The 23541-nt window shown below is 36.4% G+C and overlaps 3 protein-coding genes across 4 annotated transcripts; 2 read left to right on the plus strand and 1 right to left on the minus strand.

Moving 5' to 3' along the window:
- Positions 1 to 826: 826 nt before the first annotated feature.
- LOC114157950 (flocculation protein FLO11-like) lies at positions 827 to 8946 on the plus strand. The gene is made up of 11 exons (XM_028039226.1): positions 827 to 973; positions 1059 to 1231; positions 1451 to 1588; positions 2454 to 2586; positions 3549 to 3726; positions 4050 to 4191; positions 4931 to 5068; positions 6276 to 6334; positions 6419 to 6646; positions 7775 to 7851; positions 8108 to 8946. Exons 1-11 carry the CDS (start codon positions 863 to 865, stop codon positions 8192 to 8194), a joined length of 1464 nt encoding a protein of 487 aa, XP_027895027.1. The 5' UTR covers positions 827 to 862; the 3' UTR covers positions 8195 to 8946.
- An 891-nt stretch (positions 8947 to 9837) lies between these two features.
- On the plus strand, positions 9838 to 15901 carry LOC114157887 (mucin-5AC-like). The gene is made up of 9 exons (XM_028039057.1): positions 9838 to 9936; positions 11830 to 11943; positions 12526 to 12647; positions 13113 to 13178; positions 13501 to 13638; positions 14315 to 14373; positions 14463 to 14627; positions 14832 to 14908; positions 15587 to 15901. The coding sequence occupies exons 1-9, from the start codon at positions 9838 to 9840 to the stop codon at positions 15680 to 15682; spliced, it is 936 nt and encodes a 311-aa protein (XP_027894858.1). The 3' UTR covers positions 15683 to 15901.
- A 1708-nt stretch (positions 15902 to 17609) lies between these two features.
- LOC114157952 (uncharacterized protein PB18E9.04c-like) lies at positions 17610 to 23541 on the minus strand. 2 transcript variants are annotated; one of them, XM_028039228.1, is made up of 10 exons: positions 23383 to 23541; positions 23120 to 23292; positions 22743 to 22880; positions 22126 to 22258; positions 21651 to 21828; positions 21229 to 21370; positions 20210 to 20347; positions 19318 to 19478; positions 18245 to 18321; positions 17610 to 17920 (listed from the first exon to the last, which is right to left on the minus strand). In XM_028039228.1, the coding sequence occupies exons 1-10, from the start codon at positions 23488 to 23490 to the stop codon at positions 17825 to 17827; spliced, it is 1344 nt and encodes a 447-aa protein (XP_027895029.1). In that variant the 5' UTR covers positions 23491 to 23541; the 3' UTR covers positions 17610 to 17824. The 2 variants fall into 2 exon arrangements, with proteins under 2 accessions (XP_027895029.1, XP_027895030.1); XM_028039229.1 differs by having other exon boundaries at positions 23379 to 23498.

Here is a 23541-nt window from a genome sequence, read left to right on the forward strand (position 1 = left end):
TTAAGTCCCTAAATCCCAGAGAAAATATTTTTTTCTGCTCTTCTTAGAATTATGTCAAAGTCTCTTTCTTCTTCTTTTCTCTGTGGAGGTTCTTGATGACTTTGACAGCAAGTTTTCGCTTTTTATTTGGATGCAAATAGAGGCTGAAGAGGATAAAGGTTTCTATGCAATCCGTCTCTCACCTGCGTTTGTAAAAACATCCTGAATAAAAGCGACTGAAACAGTTGCTACAGCAGCGCCCCCTACTGTCTAGTGATTAGAAGGTATTTTATCCCAGAAGTCAAATGTTTCCTGAAGTTTAATATTTTCACTTTTGCCCGACTTTCTTCTCTGAAATTATTTAGATTTACAAATATGCAACACAAATGTTTTATTTTTGAACTAACATTTTTTGACACAATGTTTTAAGTTGTTTAAATAAATGTTTGTAATTAAATTTAACTCACTTTGAAGTTGTCTCAGTCGTCTAATGACATAAACATTGTTATGTAACAAAGGAAGCTGCTCTGTGAGCTGGTTTTAATGGATGCCACTAAGTATTTACCTGTCGCTATGAATCTAAGATGTTTGTTTTGAATTTTGTTCACAGAAAAAATTCTCTCTCTTCTCTCAATGAATTCACATTCCAAAGCAAACTGTGACTTTTCCTGTTACTCCACATAATGATTCGCTCTTAGAATGTAATCTGTCAGCCATCATTTTCCTCATACCAGGTGAAATCCTGGTCCATTGTGCTAATGCATACCGTTAGACCGTTGTTGAACGGAACAGGGGGTGTGAACCAGACACTGTCTGTGAAAGTATAACTTCATTTGTCTCTGAATACTTTCAGTTTTACTCTGCAGACTTTAACTCTGTCAACATGTTGCCACCTGTGTTGCTGCTGCTGCTGTTAATCAGCGGAGCTCAAGCTTCTTTTTATGGTGTTGTCTTCAACTACGCTTTTGGAAACCTTCAGCCAAGTGGATACGCAGTAAGTTGAGCTTCTTTATAGATACTGTTTTAGTATTTTCCAGGAAAAATGACCTATTTACCAACTCTTCACTGTAAATCCACAGGTACCATATGACTTTAAGTTGAGCTACAACTCCTGTGAAGAGTTCAACACTCAGACTTGTAATGGATACTGTAATGTACCAACTTATTCAATCGATGAAATCGGAGGTGAATGGTGTCAGAAAGGATATACTGGCACTTTCTATTATCCATACCTGGATACGTTAGATCAATCGTAAGTCCACTTCAACTTTAAATGGAAATATAATTTATTTTATTCAGATTGTAATCTAATCCTAAACTCTAACAAGACAAATTCATCAGCTGGGCTCATTTGGGTTTTTCAGGTTTTTTTTTTTTAGAATAATGGAAATATCTTCTGTCTTTAGAGATTTGGTGTTTCTGCATTGTTTTTCTGTAACATTTCAGAACATCTGACTATCATCCTCTGTAGGGTCAGTACTTCAGCCTGGACAGAAAACAGAAATGGGATTGTATCATCGAAAGCAGTTTTGCAGTTTGACTTGAGAAACCGGTCTGACATCAACGAACCCAACTCATCGCCCCGGACCACCATCCTCCCTCTAGTCAGGTAATTCTGCTTATCATTTGTAATGATAAATTAAAAACAGAGCTTGTTACAGACAGTTAAATGTTGATATTAAATGATTACCTTTTTATAATTTGCTTCATAATCTTTATCAGCGTTGGCAGATGAAACTGTGACTCAGTCCTGAAGAAGAAACTAGAGTTAATTGAAGAAAAGATGATTATTGTCATAAAAATAAAAGATCAGTCACAAACGTTTCTTATTTTTTTAAATTGGATGTTGATGCTTTTGTTTCAAAGTGTTTCTATTCGAAGCAGTTAATCAGATAAATCGGAATAAAATACATTTGATTGTGTTCTGAGGAGAGACTTTATCATTAGAGAAAACTAAACTGAGACAGTTTTAAAGAAAACAGATTAGAAACAATTAAAGTGGTTTGGGAAGATAAACCCTGCAGAACCAGTCAATCCATGAAAGGACGGATAGACGTGCAGAATTGGTAGTAGCTACTCAATAACATTTTCAGGAGTTACTTTATGGATTTTCAACCTACTGAATGAAAAACAAACATGTTTTAACCACAAATTCACCAGACACACATCTGCAGTTCTTGTTAAAGTTTCATCAGTTTCTAATTGAAAGAAACTGATTTGGAACATTTTCTTTTACTTGGTTTTGTTATTTTTTTGTTGCTCATATAAATTATTGTTATTTTCATCTTTAAAACACCAATATTTCCACTTAACTTTATATTTTGGTTTGTCTGATGATGTGCTTTTAAAATATTACCTGATTGATAATTTGATCAGTTAGTCCTTGAGTAGACATTTTACCAAATGCGGTTTCTCTTAAGTACATTTTTTGGCTGCTCTTCCCTTCTGTGTTGAAATGTTTCTGTTTCTGTCAGAGTTCCTTCAAACTGTCAGAGAAACATCAACCTGCTGGTCTCTGATCCAGATGGAGACGACATTAGATGCAGATATGCAGCTGGATCGGAGTGTGACATCTGCACTCCTCCGTCTCTCCTCAGCCTCTCATCTGTAAGTATTAAATTTAACACTAGTAAGTCTGGATTTTCTTACTATTTTAAAAATATAATATAAACTTATGTGGAAATGTTGATATTTTAAAGACCGAAATGATTCATATAAATGAGATAATTATAAAATTACACAATCAGACAAAATAATTGTTTTTCTGAAGCAGTTTTTTTTTTAAAAATAAAAAACTGATAAACTTTTAACAAGACCTGCATGTGTGAGTCTGGTGAATCTGTGGTTAAAACATGTTTGTTTTCATTCAGTGGGTAGAAAATCCAGAAATTTTACTCAAGAAAGAGTAGAAATACTTCAAAATAAAATTACTGACGTACAGCGTTGTAAAAAATACTCCTAAAAGTAAGTTTTTTCAAAAAAGATACTCAAGTAAATGTAACTAGTTACTACCCAACTCTGCTTAGGTCTGAAAATTAACAAACCAGTACTTCTTTAAACTGAAATATCCTGCAAATACCTTCTTTCTCTAACTGCTGACATGCAATTTAGCTACTGATAAAAAAGACAAAAGGAACGTACATATTTTCTGACTAAATGATCTTATCTAGTTTCAGCCCAGATACTTTAAAATGATCTCTTGCTACGTGTTGATCTCAGTCACTCTGATCAAATGATGTTCAGAGATTTGACAAAAATGATAAATCTGGACACACAGACAGCGTGTAAACGTCCTCCATTTCACACTTTGAAGGTTTGAAAGAGTCGTCTTTTCTGGCCAGGAAGTCAAAAGAAAAATGTGGACCAAAATGCATGTGCATCTCCAAAGACGGCCCTTGATTTCTCCAGCTGGGAGACGCAGTTCGCTTAGTCTGTGAATAAATAGTTTTCATTTACCAATCTGCTGAATGATCCCAGAGGAAGACTGTCATGTTTTGTTGAATGTGATTTTAAATAAAATGACCTTCTCTAACTTGGATCTTTCTGTTCTCCTTTCTGCTCTCTTCCAGTCTTGTTCTCTGTCATTCAGTCCCACTAACAGCAGCGATGAAGGTCCATATGCGGTTCAGATGGTGATGGAGGATTTTCCCAGGCAGAACGTCACTCTGACTAATAGCTTTGGTTTACAAGTGATGAAAACTGCCAGCGACTCCATCAGCACCATGCCTGTCCAGTTTGTTTTTAAAGGTAAAGCTGCAGAGTTTGAGCTTCTTTTGAACCACATAGAGCTAGAATGAATTATAAAAGTTTGCTTTTTAGCTGAATATGTTCAATCTACTAGTAAACCTTTGAAATATCAACTCAGGGTTACAAATTAACACAGAGAATCAAACTTTTCACCGATGAAGTAATGTTACCAAACTCAATTTAACAATCAATGAGCCAGAGAAATATCTGATTATATTAAATATTCTCCTTCCAACAAACAGCTGGAGTTTGTTTGAGTTAGTGACAAACTGACCAGCTCTTTTCAGCTTGAATTCATTTGTTTCTTTGTTATTTTCTTCCAGTGGATCCTGCAGCTCCATCCTGCACAGAAGGTGAATATCTGCCCAGGTTTCTGCCTCCAACTCCACAGAACGGAGATCAGATCAACACCAACGTTAACCAGACTGTGGAAATCATCGTCAGAGCAGAAGCAACCCAGGCTGAGTGAGTGATCAATACAGGAACTTCATAAAGTCTTCAGAAAATGGAGTCTCCTGAAAAGTTACAGTTCTTTTTTACCCTGGACATAAACAGTGAAAACGTTGAAATAAATTACCTTCTGAAGCTGCTGTGGTGTCAATGAACAATCCCAGATATCAAAATATGAGTGAAATACAGCTAGACAGAAATATTAAAACCATGTTGAAGCCGGACATTTAAAATATAGAAAAAGTGGTCGGTGACTGACATGTTCAGTTAACTGATGCTGGATCAAAGTTGATTGAACCATCATCTAAATTTGGATCTACATGTTCATATCTGTTGCTTTTATATTGAATCAAAGTTAAAGAATCAGTATTGGTTCATTTCAACATGTGGTGCCTAATTTAAAACACGATGAACTCTGGCCCAATGATTAAACGCTCGAAACAGCATTCAACATTGATTCAACATTGATTCAACATTGAGTCAACATTGATTAGACGTTGGGATTTCAGTCATTAGTATTCAAAACCAAAGCAACATTGATTCAATCACATCTGTTCAACATGAGCTAATTGGCTGGAATTGGATGATTGTTTGACGGTTGATCCACCATCAGTCACCAATCAATCGACCTTTTCGACCAATAACTCAACATTGAATTAGCATCTGTTGCTATCTGGGATTCTGTCATGCCTATCAGGTGGGGAAGTTTTGGAAATATCAATCTAACAAACCGTGTCTCTCCTATTTATTAAAGCACCATGGAGCTCCTGTTCTCCGGGCCGTTCGGATTAACCAAGAGTTCATCAGGATCAGGAAACTTCACCCTGACATGGACACCATCGCCCAGTGAAGCAGGACTGAATCATCATCTCTGCTTCGTTGTCCAAGCAAAGTTAGTGTCTTATTTCATTAGTGCCTTTAAAAACTGCTTAAATAATACTCGGTCTCACACCGAGTAGGGGTGTGCGACCGATACTCCGTCTCACTCCGAGTATCAGTGTGAGCAGGAAACAGAGTTTTTATCAAACTTTTTTGACTGGGCTGATAGGGTTGAGCGTCAGCTGAAACGGTTGCATGGATGAATGCTGCTCGAAAAGATCTGGTGGACAAGGACGGGTGCAAAGGCACGCATCTAACTCATAAAACCTGCTTTTATCTATTTGGCACAAGAAACACTGCAAAAGCACTAAAACTTACCAAGTATTTTTGATCTAGTGTCTACATCTGCAGTACTTAGAAATACCTTTTCAGCAAGAAATAAGAGCTTGTTTTGAGTGAACGATTCTTTAACATTGATGAAAAGCTTCTAGTTCCACTGGCAGATTATTTTACTTCTAACTTGGGGGAAATGTCTTGTTATAAGTGAAATAATTTGCCAATGGAACAAATACTTTTTCATCAAAATTTTGAAATGAATGACTCAAAGCAAGTTCTTTGTTTTGTCTTATTTCAAGATAATTTAACTAGAAACTAGATCAAAATTACTTGATAAGATATTGTGCTTTTGCAGTGACTATATACAATCAGCACACTTGACTATGAAATCTCATTTGTGCACAGAGCTTGAATGTGTGGGAGCTTTAAGAAATCAAATGAACGGTTGGAAAATAGCTACAATTCCACCATAAAATCTGAAGGTCCTCCAGTTTTAAAAAAGTAAAGCATGAAAGTCCAAAGTGATGAAAACTTTAAAATCATCCATTTTAGATGCAGTTTGTACAAACAGCATACTAAAGTTTTAGATGGTAATTTGACAAAATGTGAAAAGTTTAAAGAGTAGGAATGCTTTTTTTTTTTACGGTTGTCATGTTTTTAGCCATTTGAATCAACTCTTATTGGGACACAAGCCTGATTTAGATGCTAAAGCAAATATTTTTGAGGTCAAAGACATTCAAGTTTGGACATTTTAATGAAAGAGAAGAAGACTGAGGAAAATAATAAGAACTGATAATCATAAGATTTTTTCCTAAAATTCAGAATCTCTACCAGACGCTGTATTGATTTGTTGACATTGCTTTTTTAATACTTAGATTAATTGAATTGATTGGTTGTTTTATGAATAATTTTATATCTAAGCTTTTGCTCTAATTACCTCCCAGTTCCTCCGGCTCTGTTTACCAGTCTGACCTTCGATGCGTCATTGTGACGGCTGGGAACAGTGAGTGGAAATCAATACTTTGGTCTTTAATTTGAAGTCAGTCTGATTTCTCCTGAACTAATAACATTGCTGCTCCATCCACAGGTCCAGTCACAGCTTCCCCTCCAACTACAACTACACCTCCAACTACAACTACACCTCCACAACCCACAACTACACCTCCACAACCCTCAACTACACCTCCACAACCCACAACTACACCTCCACAACCCTCAACTACACCTCCACAACCCTCAACTGCACCTCCACAACCCTCAACAACTGGACCTCCTTCATCCTCCAACCCAAACTCAACACCAGCCTCAGAATCATGTAAGTGTGAGAAGTTGATGTTAGAGAGCATAAAGACTATTACCTGAAGCATTTTATTATTAACCAATGAAATAAGTCCAAGTGTCTAAGTCTTATGGGTCCCTTCATCTTGTGGTTTCTCTGAGTCCCCTGGTCACAAAAATAAAATTATATTTATATCTAGCTCAGTCATTGTTGAACTTGGTTTAGACTCTTCACCCGAATTGTCTGCTGGTCGTGCTCAGATGGTCCGGTGGTGCTGAATAAATTAAATCACTGTCAAACTGCCCCAAGGCAGCTGTGGCTACTATCCAGCAGCTCGCCCCCATCAGCATGTGAATATGTGTGTAAATAGATGAATTACCAATTTAAGCATAAAGAGCTTTGAAGTCCTCTTAAGTCATAAAATCCTATACAGATGCAGACCATTTATCATTTATGTTTTTTCTAAATAAATTGAGAAGCAGTCTCATTGAGACCCCAATAAAGTTATTTTCACAGTTCCTATCCAAATAACTTGAACAAACACAATATTTTCCTTTTCATTTTTATGAATATTATTAATAACTTTAGTTCTGACCATACTTACTAAATATTCCAGTAGTTTATGGCCTCTGCACCATAAAATGTGGTCTCCCTGCTGGTTAGCACGCCTTTCCTTTCGTTCTTATCAAACCTGACATTTCTCTCTACCCACTCCAACCATCTTGCAGTCGTTTCCTCACCTCTCTTCCAGACTCCACCTTGTTCTGGACACTTAGCACTTAAAGCGGACCTCCAATGCAAAATTCATGCTTTGAAAGTTTTTGTACTTCCAAATGGGTCTCAACTGCTTCTACAAACAGCCAAAGGGCGTAAAAATAAAAAACAATCAGCTGTCATTTGGCAATAAGTTCATGTTTTCTTGTGTGCAGAAAATGAACAGTTTGAAAAACTTTTGCCCGTTACCTAGCAACCAAAACCGGTTACCTGGCAACCCAAGGAGAGTTCCAGAGAGTTTGGTCAGCTAGTTTACCGACTGCTGGAAGAGACAAGTGTTTCGTTGTTGTCTTCCTGTCCAGAATCCACTCGTTGCATTCCTGCTAATCGCAGGAAGACATCCGCTGACAATCGAATGTCAATCATGATGTTGATTCTCTGTGCTTCTAGATTATGTTTTGGCTCTGAGTGCAAAGCTTTCCACTTCACTGTTACTGAAGAATGAATCTGCAATCATCCTCAACCTGGTCAGTAACCTCCTTCACGTCAGTGTTATCGAGAACAATCAGCTTCATGCTAGTCTAACAGGTTCAGCTGCTTCACGATGAGTTTTACTTTCGTCTTCTGCACTGAAAATATGATTTTTACATAAAAAATTACTAAGTGAAGAGCCTCTTTAGATCCAAAGCTCAATTTTTAGCATAAAAATACGGTTTAGTTTTGTTTTGTGTGACTTGTTGTTTATATAATGTAGCTCTGATTTCATGCGTTTTTTCTCTCCAGATCAAAGAGGAGATGCAAAGGCAAGGACTGCCAGCAGGAATAATAGTGGAGCTGCTAGGCATTGGTGGAGTGCAAATCGCCCCCTAGTGGATACAAATAAGAATGAATCTGATCTTGGCTGGGAATGTGAAATAAAATGTTTTCTTTAATCTTTGATTCATAGAGTTATACTTATTTTAATAAATCATAAGGAGTTGGAATATTCACAGTTCTTCATTAATTAAGGCAAACTGAGTAAAATTAGATTTTCATACTCTCAGTTGGCCTCATAAGAGCATAAAGTATTTTAAGAGACAGTTTCTAAATAAACTCTTGGTTGTTAGTTTACATAATAATTTGATAACTGAGCTCTGTAACATAGGTGTCTCCATATAATCCCAGACTCACTTCAAGATGTTAAATTCAAAGTTTTCAGTTATATCAACGACTCCTTGTTCTTCTTTACGCTGGCTATGATTCTTGATACTGTTGGCTGCAGGTTTTCGCTTTTTGTTTGGGTTTAGAGTAAACTGCTGAAGCAGTCAAAGGCTGTCGTAATGTGGAAGCTAAAAAGGTGAAAGGGGAAAAGTCATAGTTATAAATGAACTTGGCAAAGTCAAGCTATATAAATAAACATTATAATAAAGATGCTGAAGAGTTTTGTGCTACTTATTAGATCTATTCCTTTTTGCATGGCTGTGTCTTAATAATTTACTGAAACCACTGCTATGATCACCAACCACAACCTTCGGCTGCACAGCCACAGAGTCAAATAGGATAGAAACAGAATCTGTGCAAGCACTGGTGTTTTCTCTGGTTTTTTTACTTTGCTTGAGCAATAAAAAATTGTAACCAAAACAGGAGTTCTCTGAGTGTAATCCTTCCTCATCTGGACCACAATATGGCTTAGTGTGCACATTAACTTTTTTGATTTCAAAACGGCTGAGCAGAAAGGTTTTCTACATATCAGGTATCTCGATAACGTAGCTCTGATTTACTAAAGATGAACTCTTGAACCAGGGCTGTGGTTCAACAGTCTCTTTCACCTGCTGAGATGTTGCTTAGTTGGTACAACAGCACCACCTAGTGTCTAATTATCAGAAGATATTTTAGCCCAGCAGAGAAATGTTTCCTGAAGTTTAAGATTTTCACCATTTTCAGACTTTCTTGACTGAAATTTTTTAGGTTTTCAAATATGTTCATAACACAGTAGCAACCAAACAGGACCTGATTTAAATATTTATTCTAAATTACCTTTTGACACAATACATTAATTACATGACTGAGTTTTGAAGTAATATTTTGTTAATCAAAAATAAATGTGTGTTAAATGTGTTTAATTAATCTCTCAGTTTATATTTTTCCAAGACGTTTCTTAATAATTCCTTTTTAAAAATACAAACATTGTATTATATAACAAAGCAGATACTCAGTGTGCTGGTTTTAATGGATGCTGCTGAACTGTGTGGAACTGGTTGACTTTTGAAATCTGTTCACACATAAAATTCTCTCTCTGAATAAAAGGTTTGTGACATTTCCAGTTACTGCAAACCATAATTCACATTTTGATTTTCCAGTAATCTTTCACCAATCAGATATTTTTCTCATTCCAGGTAACTTCACTTTTCTCATACCAGTAAATCTTCCGAGAAAGGAGCAGTGGGTGTGGCCCAGAGGCTGACTGTAGAAGTATAACTTCATTTCTCTCTAATAACTTTCAGTCTTTCTCAGAAAAGCTTCACTCTGTCACCATGTTGTCGTCTGTGTTTCTGCTGCTGCTCATCAGCGGAGCTCAAGCTGCTTATTATGGTGCGATCATTACCAACTATTTTGGAGACGTTCAGCCCTTGGTAGTAAGTTGAGCTTGTTTGTAGAATATTATGTTAGCTTTATTAAGAAAAAAAAGATGTATTTACCAGCTCTTCACTTTATTTTCACAGCTAACCTATCACATTACGGAGAGCGGCAGCTCATGTCAGGAGGTCGACATTTTGCAATGTGGTGGAAACTGTAACACTCCACCATTTTATGCAATTGATGCGAGCAGGAATGAATGGTGTCAAAAAACAAGAGTTTATATTTTCAATAGCTACGGCCCAATAACATTTCTATTCTTTTTTGGGTGAGTATGTTTCATCATTAAATAGAAATATATTTTGCTATGTTCAGATTTCAACTGATGACTGATCCAAATCCTGAAATCCAAGTCAGATTCATCGTTCGGATTGATTAGATTTTGCTGTTTTCTAAGGAAGAAAACTTGTCTTGATCAGCTGGTGGAAACATATTCTGCCTTGTCAGTCTTTAGATATTTGGTCTTGCTGTATTATTTCCTAATAACTTTGCTGAACTCATCATCCACTGCAGGGTTGGTTCTTCAAACTGGACAGAAAACAGAAATGGGATTGTAACACCGTTAATAAGAATAAGCAATGACTTCAGAACTCGCTATGACATCTACAAACCAAATTCAACTCCCCAGACCACCATCCTCCCTCTAGTCAGGTAATTTTGTTCCTCATTAGCAATTTTTCACATGTAAACAGATTGTATTGATTGCAACATTAGTAAATTATTATGTTTTGTTACTTATTCAACATTTTCAGATGAAACTCTGTGAATCAATCATCCTGAGACCAGAGAGTTACATGAAGCCAAAGACATATTTTAAAAAAATATAACAAAACAGGTATTCTTGTTATTTTAAAAACAAGATTGGTGATATAAATAACTACTTGATGCAATAATTCAGCTGATAATGTTGACATTATTCTATTTAAAATAATCGATCACATAAATCAGTAAAAAATAAATTTCCTAAAGTGTTTCTTGGAGAGAATTTATCATTAGAGGAAACTGAACTGAAACAAATCCAGAGGAAATTAAAGAAGGAAAGAAAATACCAGAAAGTTACATGAAGCAAAAATGTCTGCTGGTAACATTTGAAATGTCAATTATTACTACAGATTATTACAGAGAATCACCCTTTTCACCCAAAGTACATAAAGAAATGATTAACGTCATAAAAATACAAGGCTGATTACCGAGGGTGCACCGATTTATCGGTGCCGATTTCCTTCATCTTGGGAGACCGGCGATCAGCCGATTTATCCACTGATGTTATTAACCTTGGCAGAGATCTAAAAATCAACCACTGTGCTTTTCTTTTGTCCTGTGAGAGAGGTTTTGACCGACAAACCGTCCGACCAGGTCATGTCTGCACATTTACAGTTAACAGTAGTCACCCCATTGTTGCCAATTCAAGAACTTTCTTGGCATATTGAGCAACATTTCAGACAAAATAAATGCTATTAGCCAAAATCGGGAGCAGTAAGTTAGTCTTTTTAAAAGATCGGTAATCTGTGATCGGCCAGAAAACTGCAATCGGTGCACCCCTACTGATTACAAAAGTATTTTTTTTAATTTGATAATCCAGCTGATGCTGTTTCTTTTGCCAATATTGTGAACAGTAATGTTTTAAAACAAGTAATGTGATAAATCTGATAAATAAATGTAAAATAAATTGGGGCAAGTGTGTTTTGTAGAAAGTTCATCATTAGAAAACTTAGCTGAACTCGCTAGGAGTTATTTTCACAAGAAAACACAGTGATGATTAAAACAAAGTCTTGTTGGGAATAAACACTGGAAAACCAGTCAGACAGGTTTAAATTATGAAGCAAACACCTGAAGAACTGATAGAGGCGTGGTTTTCTTTTTCTGTCAGAGTTCCTTCAAACTGTCAGAGAAACATCAACCTGCTGGTCTCTGATCCAGATGGAGACGACATTAGATGCAGATATGCAGCAGGTCCAGAGTGTAACACCTGCACTCCTCCGTCTGTCCTCAGTCTTTCATCGGTGAGTGTCAAATATTGACAATAAAGAATCTGGGCTTTCAGTCAGTAACAATAATTAGTCTGGATTTTCTTAAAACCTGAGCACAAAGTGGTTTTCAAGTCAAGATAAAAATATTGGTGAAAAATGATTTGTTTGTGAAGTGCTGAATGTGTCCAGTATCTGCTCGGAACATTTCCTGAGGTTCCTTACACACATCTCAAAACTTTCTAAGCTGCTGCTATCAGACAAAACAACCATAAGTAGAACCATCAGACTGCCTCAACCATTTATAACTGTTGTTAAAGGTGTGCACTTTACTGTATTAAAATGTCTTGGTCTCCTTATTGTTAAAAGAGAAAAAAGATGAATCATTTAAAGTTCAGTCTGAATACATTTCTTGTATTTTCTATTTGTGTCATCTATTTTATATTTTTTATTTACTTATTGAATGATCACAGAATAACTGTTTTTTTATTTGCATCTGATTCAAAATAACGTGACAATAAATAGATTTCACTTAATCTATAATCATTATCTTATAGATTAATCCTCTGATTCAGTTTTAACTTGGTTCTTTTTCTTCTCCTTTCTGCTCTCTTCCAGTCTTGTTCTCTGTCATTCAGTCCCACTAACAGCAGCAATGAAGGTCCGTATGCGGTTCAGATGATGGTGGAGGATTTTCCCAGACAAACCATCACTCTAACTGATGGCAATACTGGTGTACAGTCAGTGAAAACTACCAGTATCGCCGTTGGCAGCATCCCTTTTCAGTTTGTTTTCAGAGGTAAAACTGCACAGATTGATGAGTTTGACTTGAACCACATAGAGCGGCTCTGGACAAGACAAGTCTGTTTTTGAGCCGAATATGTTGAATCTGCTGGTAACATTTGAAATGTCAATTATTACTACAGATTATTACAGAGAATCACCCTTTTCACCCAAAGTACATAAAGAAATGTAACAAAGCTAAATTTAACCAATGTTGACCCCAAAAATATCAGGTCACATTAAATACTCTCCTTCCAACTAACAGCTGAAGTTTCTTTTATTTACTGACCAAACTGATCAGCTCCTTTCAGCTTGAATTAATTTGTTTCTTTGTTATTTTCTTCCAGTGGATCCTGCAGCTCCGTCCTGCACAGAAGGTGAATATCTGCCCAGGTTTCTGCCTCCAACTCCTGAACATGGAGTTCAATAAAATCCAACGCTAACCAGGCTCTAGAAATCAGCATCAGAGCAGAAGCAACCCAGGCTGAGTGAGTGATTAATACAGGAACTTCCAGATATAAAGGTTTTTCAACATTCTCAGGAGAAACAGTCTGGAGTTGAAGCTACTCTGACATATTAAATGACTCAAATCCAGTTTTGCATTTAATGTAACAAGGTAATTTTTTGGGGTAAAGTTTCTCAGAACCTGAAAATGAGCAACAGCAAAAACCCCTAAAAAACAGTAAACAGCAACTGTCCAAGCATTACATGGAAAACTTGCTGCCAATGCCAATAAAACCTGCTGTTTGTGCTGGTGTTAAAGTTTGGAAATATCAGTGTAACAAACTGTTTATCACCTGTTTCTTAAAGGACCACTGAGCTCCTGTTCAGCGGACCACCAGGTTCCGCCAAGAGTTCATCAGGATCAGGAAACTTCACCCTGACATGGACACCAATTGCCGGAGACGGAGGACTGAACTACCCTCTCTGCTTCGTTGTCCAAGCAAAGTTAGTGTTTTATTTTATTAATGCATTTAAAAACAACTTAAATAATAAATCCCGTTCAGTTTAAGTCATTTTTCCTATGTGTAGCACTTTTATAACAACTGAAGGTAACAATTACCGGTACATGATATGCTATAAAATACCATAATGCTTTTCTTAAAGTAAAGTTGTAAACAGCATCATGGAGAAGATTTGCTGTGATGAAGTGAAAGTGTGGGAAAAGGTTTGGAGCTTCTTAAAGAGACAGAGGACAATTTTAGATGTGGCTATGATGTAAAGTCAAATTTCTTCTAAGTTGTTTTTTATATAAACCGTTTACATAACAACTGAAGGTAACAGTTAAATGATTTTGGTATAAAATGGCACCATATGAATAAAATATATATAGCCTCTCCTCCCTCTTGAAAACACATTTTGACCCAAAACCAATTAGAGCTTTATAGATCATTTGTAGTATTTTAAAAATCTAGACTTTGGCAAAATAAGAGGAGGAAACTGGTGAAAAGTTGGGTTTATCACAACTGAATCAAAACCATGTTTTCTGAAAATATGCACCTCTGGCATTGACAGCTGCTTTAAATTTGTAGAAGCTGTCATTTTAAATATCCATTAAGCTGAATTAATTGGTCATTTTATGAATAGTTTAACATCTAAGCTGTTGCTCTAATTATCTCCCCAGTTCCTCCGGCTCTGTGTACCAGTCTGACCTTCGATGCGTCTTTGTGACGACTGGAAACAGTGAGTGGAAATCAACACTTTGGTCTGAATTAAGTTTTTCCTAAACTCATAATGTTGATGTTGATCTGCTGCTTTATCTGTTTATATAGCAACTGTTTCCCGCCTGAGTACGACTACACCTCCACAAACTACACCTCCACAAACTACACCTCCACCAACTACAACTACGCTCCCAACTACAACCAACCAACCCACCACAACAACTACACCTCTTAGGTCCTCCACCCCAAATGCAACACCAGACCCAGGACCAAGTAAGTGTCACAGAAGTTTATGTTAGAAAACATCACCAAACCTGTTAAATATAGACTGTTACCAAGGTCCTAACCTTATGGCTTCCTTTATTTTTTGCATAGACTATGTCTAAAGGATATAGAGGATAACATATTATGTATAAACTTAATTTTTTCTGTTATTATTCTATTTTAAATAGTAATGTTGACTCTCTGTTCTGCTAGATTATGTTTTGGCTCTGGATGCAATGATCTCAACAACACTGTTGATGGAGACTGATTCTGCAACCATCATGAACCTGGTCAGTAACCTCTTTCACATCAATGTTAAAGATATTCAGGTTCATTCTAGTCTAGCAGGTTTAGCTAGAGTTTTGTTTCTGATTTGCGGGAACGCTACACATTTATCGAGGTGATAAATAGCTGAATGGTGAAGTTCTTGATTTGTCGGTCGATCTGCATTCCCTCATCTATGATCACGAGCTTTGGGTAGTGACTGAAAGAATGAGATTGTGGTGACATGGAAACTTTAAAACAAGATGATTGACATTATGTCAAAATATTTGCATACAAGGAGAACAAAGTAACAACACAATGCTTCCCCAAGCTATAGCTCTGATCTGAAACACGCATACACACATAGACGTACCATGTTTCCTTTATTTGTTTACCCAGGCTTTAGAACAACATCTTCTACTAACCACAGGTCACACAAGGAACAGATATCCTAGATAATGCTGAGTAGACACATTCTGGGACTCCCTACTGAAGTCGCAACACCAGATAACAGGAAGAAAATTAATGGATGTACTCACTTTCCTTATATAATGTAACACAAAGCATGATTTTTACTTGAGGGATTTGTAAATCTGATTCAAAACTCCACAATAATTTTTAGCATAAAAATGTGGTTTAGTTTTTTTGTGTGTGACTTATTGTTCATATAATTTAGAACTGATTTTATGTTTTTTCCTCTCCAGATCAAAGAGGAGCTGAAAAGACAAGGACTGCCTTCTGACATAACTCTAAAGCTGCTGAGCAGTAGGTTAGTGGGAGTTACAACTCCCGCCCCCTAGTGGCTAAAAATGAGAATAAATCTGATCTTTCCTGGGAAATGTGTTTTCTATAACTTCTCATCTGGTTCATGGGGTAAAACCTTTTTTAATCAATGCAAATGAAAATGTAATAGTATTGTGTTGAATATGAGCAAATACTGTGAAGCCATAATGTTCTCATTCATAATTTCTAATTGTCAATAACAGCAAACATAATAAAATGATATGCCAATACTGTTACTTGGAGTAATAATATCACCTCTTTTAAACAAAGTTTTTGGATGAAATCTTGGAGAACTAAACAAAGATCTTTCATCAAATCACTTCCAGATGGTAAAATAATAATAATAAAAATTCTGTCAGTTTCTCTTTTTGTTTCTCTGTACGCTGGGGATGGTTTTAACTTTTCTGTAGCAGATACATTCTGTCATGATGGAAAAGCTGAAGAGGTAAAAGGTGAACATTTAAGGTTATAAACAAACCAAAGTTATATAATTCAACATTATTATAAAGACATTGAAGAGTTTTGTTCCACTCTAAAGTTTACATACGCTCACCATCGGTATAAAGATCATAAAACCTGAGGTTTTCAACAATCATTATTTTCCTTTTTGCATTGTTGTGTCTTAATGATTTCCTGAAACCACTGCTGTGATCATGATAGAATTAAAATTATAACCTATATAAATACTAATCATTATATTTAAGGACTGAAGGAAGCAGTCGACATGAATGTTTTGAGTAAGCGAGCGGTTACGGCCGGTTTCAGCAGATAATCGCTTGGCAAGAAGTTCCTGTGCCCTTGACATGAAAGATTGCGTGAATCTGTATAACTTGTTTTAGTTTAATCGTACATGGACATGTGTTCCAGAAGATATGCAGTGTAACTCTGAATCACGTTGCAGCTGTGTGACCTTAGAGATGAAATGTGCATTGTAACTAGGGAACGCCCTGAATGAAATAAAGAGAGAGGATGCGGCGGTTTGTGTTTTCAGAGCGGGTAGAGATTGTAACTGGAGTAGGTTTCTGTCCGTTCTCCTCGCGAGTCGAAAGAATCTAACTGTCTCTTGTCTTTCCTTGTGTCTGAATTTGATGATCTAGGTGAGCAAACCTGACAGATCACCATCCTCCAACTTTAGCAGCACAACCACAAGAGCAAACTAACAGCACAGAAATAGAGAATGTGTGAAAGCAGAGGTATTTGAAATTCATTAGACAATAAAAACTGACAAATATATGATTTGTCCCAGTGTAATCCTTCTTCATCTGAACCACAACAAGGTTTATTATTTAGATTAATGTATTTTGTTTTCATAACAACTAAACAAAAAGTCATTCTACTTATTCTTATTCCTTCAGGTATCTTGATAATGTTTCCCTGATTTATCACAGATGAACTGTTTAAACCAGAACTGAGTCAAACTTTCACATGTGAAATGTTTCTTATTTGGAAAACAGACATAGTGTCTAAATATTAGAAGATATTTTAGCACAGCAGAAAAATAAGTTTCCTGCAGTATAAGTAAACTTTTTCAGACTTTCTTGACTAAAATTATTTAGGATTTTATGATTTACATTCATCATCACCTGACAGTGATTGTTAAATACAATATCGATCACAAAAGTTGATTCTTTGATGGGAAAGTTAATCTGATGCTTCAAAGTGAACATTATTTTATTTAAAGCACCTAATCAGGTAATTCAGCATAAAATAAATTTGATTGTGCGTGTACTGTAGTTGAGTTTATAATAAGATGAAACTGAATGGTTTTTTTTAGTAAAAACAAAATGTTGTGGGGAAAAAACAGGTTTTAAATAATGAAACAAACACATGGAAAACATAACATACGTCCTGTTGACTTTTCTCACAGAGTTCATTCAAACTGTCAGAAAAACATGAACTTGTTGGTCCACTGCGTCTGCCTCACCACCTCACCACAACACATCATGACAGTATCATGTAATTTTATGTATGAACAACTGGAAATAATATGCATGAGAATGTTCTGACTTTACAGTATTTGATCAGATTAAAATAAAAAAAACGTTTTGATTTAAATAAATTAAAATAAGTATAACCACAAGAAACAGATGAGAGATTAAAACCTTATACATCAAATCACTTTCCCCAGCAAGGATCAGATTCATTCTCATTTTTAGCCACTAGGGGGCGGCGGTTGTGACTTGCACCGCGCCACCGCTTAACAGCTTTAGAGTTATATCTGGTGACATTCCTCGTCTTATCAGCTCCTCTTTGATCTGGAGAGGAAAAAACATCAAATCAGAGCTAAAATAATATGAACAGAAAATCACAAGAACAAAAATAAACCACATTTTTATGATAAAATTCAGGGTTGAACTTTGAATCGGGTGCTTTGAGCTAAATGAGCTCTTCACTTGCAACTTCTTTATGTTAAAATATTAACATTTATGTTAAAATAACATTTTGTCTAAATCTGTTCATCTAAAAATGAATGCTGCAGAAGACAAAAAATAAATCTTTACTGCAGGAGCAGCTAAACCTGTTGGACTAGAATGAACCTCATTGTTGTCTTTAACATTGACGTCAACAAAGTTACTGACCAGGTTGGTGATGGTTGCAGAGTCAGTCTCCAGTGACAGTGAAGTGGAGATTTTTGTATTCAGAGCCAAAACATAATCTGGAAACACAAAGAGTCAACATTACTACTTAAAACAGGATCATTAAGCCATAAGCAACACTTGGCTGTGTTTATGCAAACTTAGAAGAAATTGATCAGGCGGTGAATTTTCATGCAAGTTTTATATTTTCATATTTTTCCCTCCTTTAAGGCTTTAATGCACCTTTTAAATTAAATGCAGAATTTTCTGTCCCTTTGGCAACGTTTGGGCTGCTAATTCCCATTCAGACTCCATTTTGTTCATCATACAATTTAGTTTCTGTTTTATCTCTGGTGTTGAAATTCCTCAGAAATAACATTATTTTCCAGTTGGTGAAGGTATTTTGTAAAATAAATAAGCCAATTTAAATATCACCACATTCCTAAAATAATGTCCTAAAGTGTCATTTTTTGCCAAAATTGTTTTTTCTTTGGGTTTTTTTTGTGTTTGTTTGTTTGTTTTTGCCCTAAACATCTTTAGGATAGAAAGAGGTGCTGATTGTTTATTTATTTATTTTTATTTTATTTAAATTTTGTTTACATGGGGTAGGCCATTGTGTTAGAAAGGAGAGAATTTATGGGATAGAAGAAAGTACAGTTTTTATATTTTAAATTAGTAAAAATCTACAATATTTATCACAAGGAATGAAGCTAATAATTGCATTTGTTAAAGAAAAGATGATGTCATATTGCTAAATAAAACATTGAAAAGACTTTTTATGCCCCAGGAACACAGATTTATCAAAAGTTTTATTATCAATGTTGCTAATTGTTGTCTTGCATTATTTTTAAAGCCATTTGTGAAGAAGAAAACATTTCATGAACATATTTTTGGTCAAGAGCAGATTTAAAGTATCCATAAGGTTAAAACCCCTTTACCCTGGAAAATACAATGGAGAAACGACATGCAGGCGTTCAGCTGCAGGTTAATGGGGTTACTGATAAAAAGGCTTCAGGTAACATCGACATTCATCAGGTTTGGTGATGTTTTCTAACATGAACTCCTGTCACACTTACTTGGTCCTGGGACTGGTGTTGAGTTTTGGATGGAGGATGCAAGAGGTGTAGTTGTTGTGGGTTGGTTGGTTGTAGTTAGTGGAGGTGTAGTCGTACTCGGGTGGGAAACAGCCGTCATTAAGATGCATCGAAGGTCAGACTGGTACACAGAGCCAGAGGAGCTGTGGAGGTAAATAAAGCAAAAGCAACAGCTTTGATATAAAAATATTCATAAAATAAGCAGATAATTCAGTTTAATGAAGATTTTAAACAACAGTTTGTACAAACTCAGTATTAAGCAGATATAAAGCAACTATCAATGCCACAATTTCTGAAAATTAAATTATGATTCTGCTGTGATGAACCCAACAATCACTAATGCCCTGTTTTAAACATCTTTGTTCTTTTATGACTTTAAATAACAATTAATTATTCAAATTAGATTAAAAACGTTTTATGTAAGGAAACCCAGCAGATTACATCCAGTCATTGAGTTGCAACATTCATTCCTCCTGGATGAGCACGTAGCTCTTGTATTACATCATTGACTCTATAGCAATCCCTCATGCCGATCATGCACATTGAGCCAATAGAGAGGAAAAACTCCTCTATAGCAGGAAGAAATCTCCAGCAGAACCAGAACCAGAACCTGGGTCAATACAAGTGGCCGTCTGCCACGAAGGAAGAAACAGATGAATTAGGTGATTTAGGATTATTTCTGTTGTTCATAAAACTAAAATGTTAGAGGGAGATTGATTATTAGACAGCAGGATTATCTCAGCTGATGCCGTCCAGGAAAGAATCAGACCAAACAAAATGCCAGACCAGATGGAGCTTCAATGGAGAGAAAAATATCTGAGAGAAAACAAAAAGTTAACAGTTGAAACAACAGTAAATTAAATAAAACACTAACTTTGCTTGGACAACAAAGCAGAGAGTTTTGTTCAGTCCTCTATCACTGGCAATTGGTGTCCATGTCAGGGTGAAGTTTCCTGATCCAGATAAACTCTTGGTTACACCTGCCGGCCCGCTGATCAGGATCTCAGTGGTCCTTTAATAAACAGGAGAGACACAGTTTGTTAGATTTATATGTCCAAAGCTTCTCCACCTGCAAAGACAGGATCTTCTTGTGTTTCTTTATTGATACTGCAAGATGATTTATTTTTCCTTTTCAATTAATGTGGTTACATACAGTCATTTACTAACATTGATCTATAGCTAAGGAAATGTGCTGTGCCTTTAAGATGAGCTGCTTGCTTCTTCTTCGTGGGTTTTTGTAAGGAGGGCCCGAGACGGGTTCTGGTCTGTTAACTTGAAGGCTGAATAAAAGTCTGGACAGCTACGCTATTCCTCTCAGTGTTCTGCTGTTTCTCCACCTATGACCTCCTATTTTATGGTAACATAAATTTACCCAACATCTTAGTGTTACGGGCTGCACAGTGGCGCAGTTGGTAGCACTGTTGCCTTGCAGCAAGAAGGTCCTGGGTTCGATTCCCGGCCGGGGTCTTTCTGCATGGAGTTTGCATGTTCTCCCTGTGCATGCGGGGGTTCTCTCCGGGTACTCCGGCTTCCTCCCACAGTCCAAAAACATGACTGTCAGGTCAATTGGTTTCTCTAAATTCTCCCTAGGTGTGAGTGTGTGTGTGCATGGTTGTTTGTCCTGTATGTCTCTGTGTTGCCCTGCGACGGACTGGCGACCTGTCCGGGGTGTACCCCGCCTCTCGCCCGGAACGTGGCTGGAGATGGGCACCAGCAACCCTCCCGACCCCATTAGGGACAAGGGTGAACAGAAAATGGATGGATGGATGGATCTTAGTGTTACAATGTCATGTTTTTACTTTATTCATTCTTAGAGTCAGAGAAATTTAACACCAGATTTTGTCTCCTGAAAATGTTGACACAATCCAGCTTTAATTTGTATTAATCACTCACTCAGCCTGGGTTGCTTCTGCTCTGACGATGATTTCTAGAGTCTCACTGTCATTGGTTGAGATCTGAGCTCCATGTTCAGGAGTTGGAGGCAGAAACCTGGGCAGATATTCACCTTCTGTGCAGGATGGAGCTGCAGGATCCACTGGAAGAAAATAATAAAGAAACAAATTAATTCAAGCTGAAAGGAACTGGTCAGTTTGGTCATTAAATCAAACAACATGAAGCTGCTGGAAAGTTAAATTTAGTTTTGTCATGTTCCTTCATGAACTTTGGGCCAAAGTTGTGGCTGTTTATTTTAATCTGTAATTGCTGATACTTCAAATGTTTTCCAACAAATCCAACATATTCAGCTCAGAAACAAACATTTCAAGTCCAGAGCAGCTCAATGTAGTTAAAATCAAGCTGATAAACTGCAGTTTTACCTCTGAAAACAAACTGGATAGGAATTTTGCTGATGGCATCACTGGTTGTTTTCACTTCCTGTCCACCACTGCTATTAGTCAGAGTGATGGTTTGCCTGGGAAAATCCTCCACCACCATCTGAACCGCATACGGACCTTCATTGCTGCTGTTGGTGGGACTGAATGACAGAGAACAAGACTGGAAGAGAACAGAAAGGAGAAGAAAAAGGTCTAAACTGAATCAAAGATTGATTGGAATATTTTTTATAGTCATTTTACTGAAAATCAGATTCAACAGATAAGTAAGTAAAAGTAAACTAGATGAAACAAAAATACAGTAAAGTACAAATAAAATTATTAAAAGTCCAATGTTAGAAAGTGCATGGGTTGCAAGCAGGAATGAACTCTTTCTAATTCACTCATTGGTCACGTTTAATAAAGCATGAAGTAAATCCAGTCTAATCCAGTTCCTGTAACTCAAACATTTAATACTCACTGATGAGAGGCTGAGGACAGATGGAGGAGTGCAGATGTTGCACTCTGGATCAGCTGCATATCTGCATCTAATGTCGTCTCCATCTGGATCAGAGACCAACAGGTTGATGTTTCTCTGACAGTTTGAAGGAACTCTGACAGAAAAAGAAAAACACACCTCTATCAGTCCTTCAGGTGTTTGCTTCATAATTTTAACCTGTCTGACTGGATCTTCATGTTTCTTCCTGATAAGACTTTGTTTTAATCATCTTTACCTTTACCTGCTTTGTTTCTTATAGAACAAACTACAGAATCGTTTCAGTTCAGTTTGTAATGATAAACTTTCTACAGAACAAACTTACCGATTTATTTTATATTGATTTATCTGATTAATTGTTTCAAATACAATATTGTTCACTTAGAAGAAACAGCATCAGCTGGATTATCAAATAAATAAAATCTACTTTTGTAAAAAAGCTTTTATTTTTATGATAATCATTTTTTGCTTCTGATTCACAGAGTTTCATCTGCAAATGCTGACAAAAAATACAAAATATAAACGGTGATCATCTCTAGACGTTGCAGTCAGTCAAAGGCTTTAATAATGGATAAAATATTGTAAATAATTAACAGGATTACCTCACTAGAGGGATGATGGTGGTCTGGGGTGATGAACCTGGTTTGTTGATGTCAGAACGGTTTCTCAAGTCTAAGTGCAATCCAAATGTTGATGATACAATCCCATTTATGTTTTCTGTCCAGTTTCCAGCAGAAACCCTACAGTGGATGATAAGTTCTACAATTTTATGGTGAAATAATGCAGCATTTAAGATAAAATCTCTAAAGACAAACAAAACTATGTATTTTTTTATGAACTGATGATAGATTTTCTTCTTTAGAAAACAGGAAAACCTAATCAGCCCAACTGATCAATCTGTCTTGCAGAAGTTTAGCATTTTTATCTGTTCTTAGTTATAATTTGAACATAATAAAATATATTTCTGATATGTACTTACATACTATTAAATGTATTCAGGGATGACGAGCCACTCCCAATATGTACTTTCTGACACCATTCACCTCTGCTTTCATCGATTAGATAAACTGGCATCCCACTACAGTTTCCACCACAAAAAAAAGAGTCAAACTCTTCACATGAGCTGAAGCTCACCCTGTAGTCCTCGGTTTTCTGTTTATTTAAAGAGAAGATTGGTAAATACATCTTACTTTTTCCTGAAAAAAAATCTAATACTTTATTTTACAAATATGCTCAACTTACTTGGTATCGACCTGACTGAAGGTCTCCAACAGAGTAGCTAAAGACGACGCCATAGTAAGAAGCTTGAGCTCCGCTGATTAACAGCAGCAGCAACACAGACGACAACATGTTGACAGAGTGAAGGTTTCCTGAGAAAGACTGAAAGTTACTAGAGACAAA

Source organism: Xiphophorus couchianus, chromosome 14, assembly GCF_001444195.1.
Source record: "Xiphophorus couchianus chromosome 14, X_couchianus-1.0, whole genome shotgun sequence".
In the NCBI taxonomy this organism is placed as follows: domain Eukaryota; kingdom Metazoa; phylum Chordata; class Actinopteri; order Cyprinodontiformes; family Poeciliidae; genus Xiphophorus; species Xiphophorus couchianus.